The following is a 9,084-nucleotide window of genomic DNA, read 5'->3' as shown; positions in this document are numbered from 1 at the left end:
TCTTCAGTCTATCTTTAATCTATCTATCTAAGTTTAATGTATCTAAGTTTAATGTATCTATCTCAGTTTAATCTATCTATCTTTAATCTATCTAAGTTTAATGTATCTTTAATCTATCTATCTTTAATTTATCTAAGTTTAATGTATCTATCTTTAATCTATCCCTCTGTCTGTCTGTTGAGTGACAAGAAGGTCGTGTGACGCAGACTGTCGGAGTCATGCTGTCTCTATGAGTGACGAAAATAAGTAAAACTGCGTTTCTTTTTACCTTTGCGTGCTCCTCTGTATATACACTCGATAATGTCGATGAGCTCATGCTTATTGTTGAGAGCCCAGTTGATCTTATTATTATTTCCTGTCCCAAGATCAATCATCATGTGCTTGTTTCTACGAAAGAAAGAAAAGAAAGAAGAAGAAAGAGATAGCTAGAAGAGAGAGGTAATCAGCAGATCTTCACATACATGTATATATGTACAGATACGTCTGTACATATATACATATAGGCATACCTCATACTCCCACAGCGCGAAAAAAAATAGCATGTGGAGTGCACAAGTTCAGGTGTACATACACCTCACTGACCAACACCCACACGGCGAAAGACGAAAGGCACACAACCGCATGCATGCATGCATGCACATATATGGTATTCATACATACAAGTATGTATATATATAGATGTATAGATCATGGTGTATACAGGATGTATACAACATACATCACACTTCTTATTCTTATATAGGCCCTAGACATACTAGTATGTCTAGAACCAAACTTCTGAACTCTTGGAGTACACGCCTGCGTCTTCATAGAGTCAATCTAAACATATACAATAGAGACATCTATACACACACGTGTATGCGTCGCATTCGTCTAGATGATCTTCCTCTCAATGGACCATATACACCACATTATACGTATGTGTACATACACATACGTATAGCCATACTCACATATATTCATTCAGTCATTTAGGTAGATCTGCCTTCGTTCTTCTCATGACGGAAAGAAAGAAGGCAGATCTATCTATCTCTAGATAGATCTCCATGCAAGCCAGTGAAGATGAGAGATCCATCTCCAAAAAAGGAACTGGAGAAGGAAGAAAAGGTCTCCCCCATATCTCCACATGTACAGATACACGATACCTGTATAGAGATACATAGATAGATAAAGAGATCAATGGATACATAGACAGATACATAGACCGATCGATAGATCACCAACGATATAGAAATGTAGACCGTCTCTTTCTACTACATGAGAAGGAAAACGACCTATCTTCTCGCTAGTTCGTACTAGCTCGCGAGAAAGAAGAAGAAAAGACTCGCCGTTGGACTTACCTATAGAAGAACATGACAGTTACAGGATCATAGAGCTCATACATCGTTGTGAAATCTGGGACCTCCGTTGTATCGACCTACACAACACCCATGAGAGAGCAAGAGAGAGAAAAGGAAAAGAAAATAGAGAGAAACGAAAGAATAGTAACGTCACTCAAAGAAGGCGAAAGACAGGTCTTCTTCTCCTTCTTCCTCTCACTTCTCAAAACACCAGGAGACGAGATTTCAGGTGTATCTACACCGAGATCACGAGAACACTTGTATATATACATCTATCTCGATACCTACAGAGACCAAAGCACGCCTGTCATGTAGAAGAGTGACGAAGAAGACTGCTGTCTACAAGAAGAAGGAGAACATGAAGAAGAAAAAGAGAAACACATTCCTCTCTTAAAAAGGGCAACTTGAAAAGAAGATGAGAGCTCTTTCCTGCTACATCTCCATCTTCAGATGCTTGAAGAGTCTGAAGATACACCCCTGCCTTCTTTCAAGCACAATGAATTTCTCTCTCTTCTTCTTGGGATACATGTCGGGACAGAAATCTTTCTTTCTTGCGTTAGCAACAGGAAAAGAAGCGCAGACGTTGACACAGATTAAGCAAGAAAGAAAGAAAGAGAAACAAGACGGACGACAAAGGAAGAATTAGAAAGAAGAAGAAGAGGGAGAAAGAAAGAGAGAAAGAGAGAGAGAGAGAAAGGAGAAGAGAACTGACTAAGTAGATGACGCAGAAATTTTTAACGTCTTCAGCGACTTTGAAGAGTTGCTCGTCCATCTTCATGCACTCCGGATCGTAATCGTGGCCAAACCTTATACACTACAGACAGAAGAAAAGAAAAAGAACAAGAAGAAGAAGAAGATCACCATGAAAGGAAAAAGAAGACCATCATGCAGAGAAGAAGAAGAAGATGGCAAAGAGAAACAACATGTGAAAGTTCAGGTTCTTTTGGTCTCCATGCATCTCTCTATTCACGCCCGGATGAAGAGAAGAAGAGACGGGTACAAACTAGACAAGTGGAGCGCACATAAAGGGCTAGACACAGAGAAAGAGAGAAATGCCTAGAGATGCAGAAATCTCGATGGGAACTTGTAGACCATCCGCATTGATACCAATGAGAGAATAAGACTGAGAAATAGACCAAAGAGACAAAACTCCACCTAGAAAGATCGAAGCCTGTACAGTCACAACTCCTCAAAGAAACTTCTATAGACAGATATACATAGATATATATATATATACATGTCCACACATATATATATATATACATATAGACCCACACAGAGAGAGAGAGAGATCTATCTCTAGGTGAGAAGAGGAGTACCAGAGGATCTATGTAGGTATAGATTTTAGAAATGGCATGCATTCAACAGATACTTATGTATGAAATATGAGGACTGAGAGAAGGAGATAGTGCAAGTGAATGAGTAGGGAAACAACATCGATTCTCCATAGCATCGATAAGGCGGAGAGATCGCTACATATCATTCGCCCGTTCCTTCTTCTTCTTCTTGTCCTCTCTGTCTATGATCTACTACTAGTAATTAAGCAAGAAGAAGCCTCTTAACAGAGCTATCTAGAAGGACCTGTCAGATGAAGACACCTCCGAGAGAGAGCGAGAGACAGCAAAGAAGAGTGTATCTGACACATAGTTAGTTGTGTACGATAGGGAGAAGAAGAAGAAGAAGAAGAAGAAGAAATGAAGAGAAAGAGAGAAAGATCCAGTCGGAAAGAAAGAAAGAAAAGAAAGAAGAGTTCACTTACAACGAGGCGTTCTTCCTCCGTGAGTATTGCCTGATCCTATACAAGGAAACAAATAAGACAGGTGTACATACACCGGACAGACTTCATTCTGATCGTTTTTCCATAGCGAGAATAAAGGATGACTCTAAGCGACTTGATCTACACTCTTGTCAAAGAGAACTGCGAACGATCTAAGCTCTTCTTCATTCTTTTTCACATCTTTAGTCAACGCGTTGAAGAGAAGAAATACAGAGAAAACCTTCCCTCCAAGTTCTCACTGTCTATTCCCCTCTTATTCCTCGTGCTACCATGAATCTATCTATCTACCTTTAGTCTATCTCTCTTTGATCTATCTTTGACGACGTGTCTGTTTATGTATCCTTGATCGACCTCTCTGTCTCTCTATTCCCATCTTTCTATCTCTCTAGATCTACGAGTAGCGACAACCCTCGAACGACCATCGATTTGTATTGAGGTGCATGAAGTATCAGGTGTCTATACACTTCGTAGAATGGCTCCCGCGCATCATTCTCCTATTCCTTCGTTTCTCTTCCTCCGCTTTCTTTCTCTCTCGAGCCACTGAAGCTTCTCGTCGAGAAGACTCGGCTCTACAAGACCGTAACCCCTCTTAACAGAAAAAGAAAGAAGAGAAAGAAAGAATGAAACAAAGAAATAAGACGGAAGAAGAAGAAGAAGGAACAAGATCATCGTCACCCTCACGACCATCCCCCGATCCTTCCTATCAAACGACGCTTCTCATCTTCCTCATCTTGTTCTTTTCTTCTTCATCTTTTTGTCCTTTTCTTCTCCATTCCTCCTGTTTGAATCGAGACAACTCACGATTTCTCCTCTATCTTTCTTCGTAGTCTTGCAGACTTGAATGACCCGTGAAAGAGAAAGAAAAAAGAAGAATAGCAAGCGAACAGAGAAGAAAACTGACAAGACAAAAGCTCCCAAGTTTTCTTTCATTCTCTCCTTCTTCCTTTCTTTCTCTCTTTCTTTCTCACTCTCTCTTTCTTTCTTTCCTTCTCACTCTTTCTTTCTTTCTTTCTCTGATTCTTTTCGAAGGAAGCTCCGTTTCAACAATTCCAATGTTCATTAGTAGTCGTAGTGTGGCGGGACTTACCACTTGCCATCCTGAGTGGAGATGCTGCAGCATGTAAGACATCTTGCCACGGAGAACAAAACAGTCGAAAAGACTTCAAAAAGAAAGACAAAAGAAAGAAAGAAAGAATGAGAGAAAGAAAGAAGGGAGAAACGAATCAATGAAAGGCCGCAACCAAAATCTCAAAGGTGACCATCGACGTTCTCCTTTCCTGCCTCTTCTCCAAACCCGTTGTTGTGGTGTATATACACCTCAGTAGTTGGAGGAATGGCCCTAGTAGCGGTCGTTGTGCCACTCTTCTCTCCCTTCAGCTCTTTGTCTTCTTTTTCTTCTTCTAGTCCTTCGTGGTTTCTCTTAGAAGGAAGAAGAATGAGAAACGCTCTACCCCACTTGTGGCCCAAATGACAAGTCTCTCCTTCTCCCCTGTGTGACTTTCTCTTCTTCTCTCTCTTTAACAAAATGGAACAACAAGAAGAAGAAGAAAAGCCTCTTCTTCTTCTCTCCGTGGGTTCGGCAGTCTCCTGTTGACTCTCAACGAAGAGAGTCTCCCGACGTGGGCTGAAGAAAAGGAAAGACGAAAATGAAGAGAAAGAAGAAAAAAAGAAAGAAAGAAAGAAAGGAACAAAAAAGCAAAGAAGAAGAAGAAAAGAGAAGGCGGAGAGAGAGAGAGAGAATCGGAGAACCGCTTTATTTCGATAGTAACGACTAAAGAGAGAGAAGAGCCGTGTCAGAGGAGAGAAAGATAGTCAGATAGATAGATAGATGAAGAAATAGATGGAGAGTCAGTCAAATGAAGAAGAAGAGGAGAAAGAATGTGAAACCATCAATCTTCAACAGAAAGAAAGAAAAGAAAGCAACTTGAAGCGCTGCTCCTGCTTCCCGACCGGCCTTGTAGAAGATGAAGAAGAAACACGCCCCTAAAGCGCAACATAAGAGAACTCCTTTCTTCAGATTAAAAGAAAAAAGCGAAAAGAAAAAGAGTAAAGAAGAAGAAGAAAAGAAGTAGAGAACAGCTTTTGAATGGTGTAAAGATCTCTTGTCTTCTCATTGCCAGCGAAGGGTGAGAACGGTTGCTCGGGTGACTTTCTTCTTCTTCTTTCCTTTTCTTTTGTATTTCATTCATTCTTTCTTTCTTATCTTTCTTATCTTTCTCGCTGATTAAGGATATCCTTGTACGACAACGCCTTAAGGTCTTCTCTTTCTTTCTTCTTTCTCTGCTTCTTCTTTTCCGCACATCTCCAGAATCTTCCGCTGTTTCTGCTTCGGGAGAGAGAGAAGAAGCAATCGACATCCGTCGTGTCTGGAGCATCCTCTGCGTGTCGTCGAAAAGTGAATGAAGTGTGCATGAAGGAAAGAAAGAAAGTAAAGATAAAAAGAAAGTAAGAAAAGTACACAGCTCGCAGATAGACACCTCTTTGGAGACTGAGAGAGAAGAAGATACGTTCTCTTTCTCTCGAGTTCGCCTACTGTATGTCCTTTCTTTCTTTCTTGCTCCATTCTTCCTTTTTCTTCTTTTCTGTTGTTGCACAAGAAGAACCAAAGAACTCTTCTTTCTTGTCTCTTGTCTAGAAAGCATCTCTCTTTCTTTTTCCTCATCTGCCTCATCTTCTTTCCCTCTCTCTCACCCCAGGATGGCAGGAGGAAGACTACGACAACAGGCGGTCACGCTCGCTTCTTCTTCTTCTTCTTGTTTCTCTTCACCTTTTCGCGAGAAACCTTTTCTTTCTCATCATCACCATCATTTTCTTCGTTCTTCTTCTCCCTCTACTCATGCAAGTTTTCCTTACAGGCCGTTAGCATGGTCAGGTGTACATACACCTCAAATGAGTAAGACAGTGGGAACATCAGGAAACGTAATAATGAGATTCATGCAGCCAGCAGCGCCAGGAGCAAAAGTCCATCTTCTCCCTTCTCTTCAAGGATTTCCCCATTCTTCTTCTTCTCACGCTTCTTCACCTTTTTCTCTTCTTTCTCTCACGTCTCCTCTCTCGCCTTCTTCAAAAGCCTTCGCTGGGCCTACCGACTGTCACACACAACAATACAGAACTCTTGTCACCGTACGTCAACCTACGCACGCACACATACACATGCTATAGGCCTACTCGTCTATCTATCTCCAATCTATCCATCTCTCTTTGCTCTATATCTATCTTTCTTTATTCTGTCTCTCTATCTTTAGTCTGTCTATCCCTTCAGATCAAATCTCTCTATCTCTTTATATGTCTGTCTACTTTTTTACTTCTGTATGGAGCCGAGGTATTGAGTTGGGTTTGGAGACTGAAGGCTGAGCGAACGAACGAATGAATGAATGCTCTAAGTATCTAACGAGGAAGAGAAGAAAAAGAAAAAGATTCGTGCTGGCGGGGGGGGAGGTAATGAGACTGCATGACTGACACTTCCTTCTCATTCCTACTACGACTACTTTTACTTCTTCTCCTTCTTCTTGTTCCTCCTCTTTTTTCCTTTCTTTGTTTCAGAAGATTAAGTCATCTAGCGATTTCTCATCTCTCATTAAAGAAGGACATATTCATTCTCAACGAGCTGGAAAAGAAGAAGAAGAAGGAAAAGGCTCCTCTTCTTCTGTAGAAGGAGTTGTCGAATATCCAAAGTTGAAGATAGTTCAGTTCTCTGCCTCCTGGTGCTTCCCATGCAAACAAATCTCTCCCGTCGTAGGTTCTTTCTTTCTTTCTCACCTTTTCTTTCTTTCTCTTTCTTTCTCTCTCTCTCACTCTTTCTTTTTCTTTCTTTCTTTTCTTTGCGTGACCGAATCTCATCGCACTATATACGGGAATGGGGAATACATACACATGGTCCACGTGGATAGATATACATATATGTATGTATCTATAGATCGTGTATACATATGTTTAGGCAAGCCATGTGATACAGCTGCGTCTGTACATACACTCCAGATGTAGATAGATGACATAAAACAGAGAGAGAGAGAGTAGATGAACTACAAGGAGTAGAGACGTCTCGAGATCTTGTTGAAAGAAAGAGAAAGAAAAAAGGGACATAGATTGATTAAAGATAGGTCAAAGATAGATAGGTAGTTTGAGAGGTAGGGCGATAGAGATTTGACAAGAGAGATGTAGAGAACTGTATGTTTCTCTCCGGAGCTTCATGCATCTCTAAATAGCTAGGACAACTTTTCTCCGTCTCTTCTCCATCGTCTCTTCTGTTTCTTATGGATATATTTCGTTTCTTATGCATTTGGAAGATAGAGATCACATGCATGCGTATCGGGAAGTTTACTGAGAGATAGAAATGCATCTCCTCTCAGATCTGTCTAGCGAGGCATGTATGGAGATATATCTATATGTATGTACCTATATTTATCTGTATGTCTGTATGTATGTATGATGTATCTATGAATATGTATGGACGTGTATGTATGTGTGTATGTATGAATATGTATATCGTCGATCTATCCATCTGTGCGTATGAAGGACTCAGGTGTATATACACCAGAGGTTCTTTGGTTCGTTTAGATGGTACATGTCCACTATGACTACTTCTGTTAATCCTCCTTTCTTATCTCTTTCATATCATTTCTTTCTTTCTTTCTCATCTTTTTCTTTCTTTTCTCTTCCCTTCTCTCTTAGTTCTTTTCCTTTTCTGCTTGTCTGTGTGTCGTTTTTCTTCTTAAGGTGGAGAAGTGGAGTGGAAAAATCCCCTCGGAGGAAGTCCAATTCTTCCACGTAGATATCGACGAGTGCCAAGGTACTCTTTCTTTCTCTCTTTCTCACTCGTACTTTCTCTCTTTTCTTTCTCTTGTCATCCAGATACATATACGTACGTCCGCATACATATGTACTTTCCATGCATCTTCCTATATCCTTCTTCTTCATAAATCCGTTTTGTTCCATACATTTTAATACGTGTATCTCCATACACATACATCTTCGTATTCGTAGGGACTCCCTATCGAGTCGGTCGTTGTCTCTCTTCAAGTTAGCTAGCTTTTACATCGTAGAGGGAAAGAGAGGGAGAGTAGGGATAGATAGATAGATTAAAGATAGATAGATAGGTAGATAGATAGATAGATACAGGAGTTAGAAAAGTGTTGTGTCTCTCTTCTCTCCTCACAGGCTCAGAGGTGGAGAGACAGGAAAAGATGAGATGAGGAACGTATCCACTGTATGTACACATACATATAGACATACATATATATATATATATAGATATGTATATACCTTTATAGAGACTGTATGTGTGTATGTCAAGGGGATTCTTCTTCTTCTTTTTCTTTTCTTTTTTTCGGGTGCCTTCCATAGAACTGAAAACGCATCCTGCCTCATCGCTTCTCTCTACGTCTCTCTCCGTTCGCCCTCTTTCTCTTTTTCTTTTTCTTCTTCTTCCTCTCCTCCTCTCATCTCTTTCGAATCCTCTGTGGCTTGTAGACAGGGGCCAGACATCCACGCAGTCTATCTCTCAGACTCTCTTCATTCTCTAGAGATCAGGTGTATTTACGTCCTTATCATCTTCTTTTCTTATTCTCTTTCTTTCTTTTCTTTCTTCTTTCTGTCCTTCTAGATTTAGCTGAGGAGTATGACATCTCGAGTGTCCCTACATTCCTCTTCTTCAAAGACGGAAAGCAAATCAAACAAGTTACGGGTGAGACAGAAACGAGACAGAAAGAATAAATGAATTAAGGAAATCTCCTCAACTTTCTTCTCTTTCTCTTTTATCTCAGATGAATGCAGAAGTCGACTTGTCTTTCATTCGTAGACAGAGGGGGGGGGAAGAAACAATCATACATTTGAGGTGTACGTACACCTGAGTTTTTTTTCTTTTCACGGTGAAACATCCTTCAGAGGAATAAGATGAAAGTCTTTATGAAGATCGTAAAGAAAATGATGGAGAATCGAGTTGTCTGTTCCTTTCATAATCGAAATGGA

General features: G+C 40.4%; 2 protein-coding genes across 2 annotated transcripts in view; one reads left to right on the top strand and one right to left on the bottom strand.

Moving 5' to 3' along the window:
- CSUI_006539 (thioredoxin-like protein 4a) overlaps positions 1 to 5,254 on the bottom strand; it is a 6,726-nt gene extending 1,472 nt beyond the window's left edge. The window contains exons 1-5 of the mRNA XM_068066695.1: positions 4,205 to 5,254; positions 3,100 to 3,135; positions 2,053 to 2,154; positions 1,341 to 1,417; positions 269 to 387 (exon numbers count right to left, since the gene is read on the bottom strand). Of these exons, the coding sequence (XP_067921333.1) occupies positions 269 to 387; positions 1,341 to 1,417; positions 2,053 to 2,154; positions 3,100 to 3,135; positions 4,205 to 4,246 (376 nt within the window). The 5' untranslated portion in view covers positions 4,247 to 5,254. The remainder of the gene's footprint in view (positions 1 to 268; positions 388 to 1,340; positions 1,418 to 2,052; positions 2,155 to 3,099; positions 3,136 to 4,204) is intronic.
- Positions 5,238 to 8,829, top strand: CSUI_006538 (thioredoxin-like protein tlp1; the record flags this gene model as incomplete). The annotated part of the gene is made up of 4 exons (XM_068066694.1): positions 5,238 to 6,240; positions 6,661 to 6,852; positions 7,834 to 7,906; positions 8,720 to 8,829. Exons 1-4 carry the CDS (start codon positions 5,815 to 5,817, stop codon positions 8,827 to 8,829), a joined length of 801 nt encoding a protein of 266 aa, XP_067921332.1. The 5' UTR covers positions 5,238 to 5,814.
- Positions 8,830 to 9,084: the final 255 nt, after the last annotated feature.

Source organism: Cystoisospora suis, assembly GCF_002600585.1.
Source record: "Cystoisospora suis strain Wien I chromosome Unknown contig_3319, whole genome shotgun sequence".
Taxonomy (NCBI): Eukaryota; Apicomplexa; class Conoidasida; order Eucoccidiorida; family Sarcocystidae; genus Cystoisospora; species Cystoisospora suis.
This window is presented reverse-complemented; position numbering and strand designations above follow the sequence as displayed.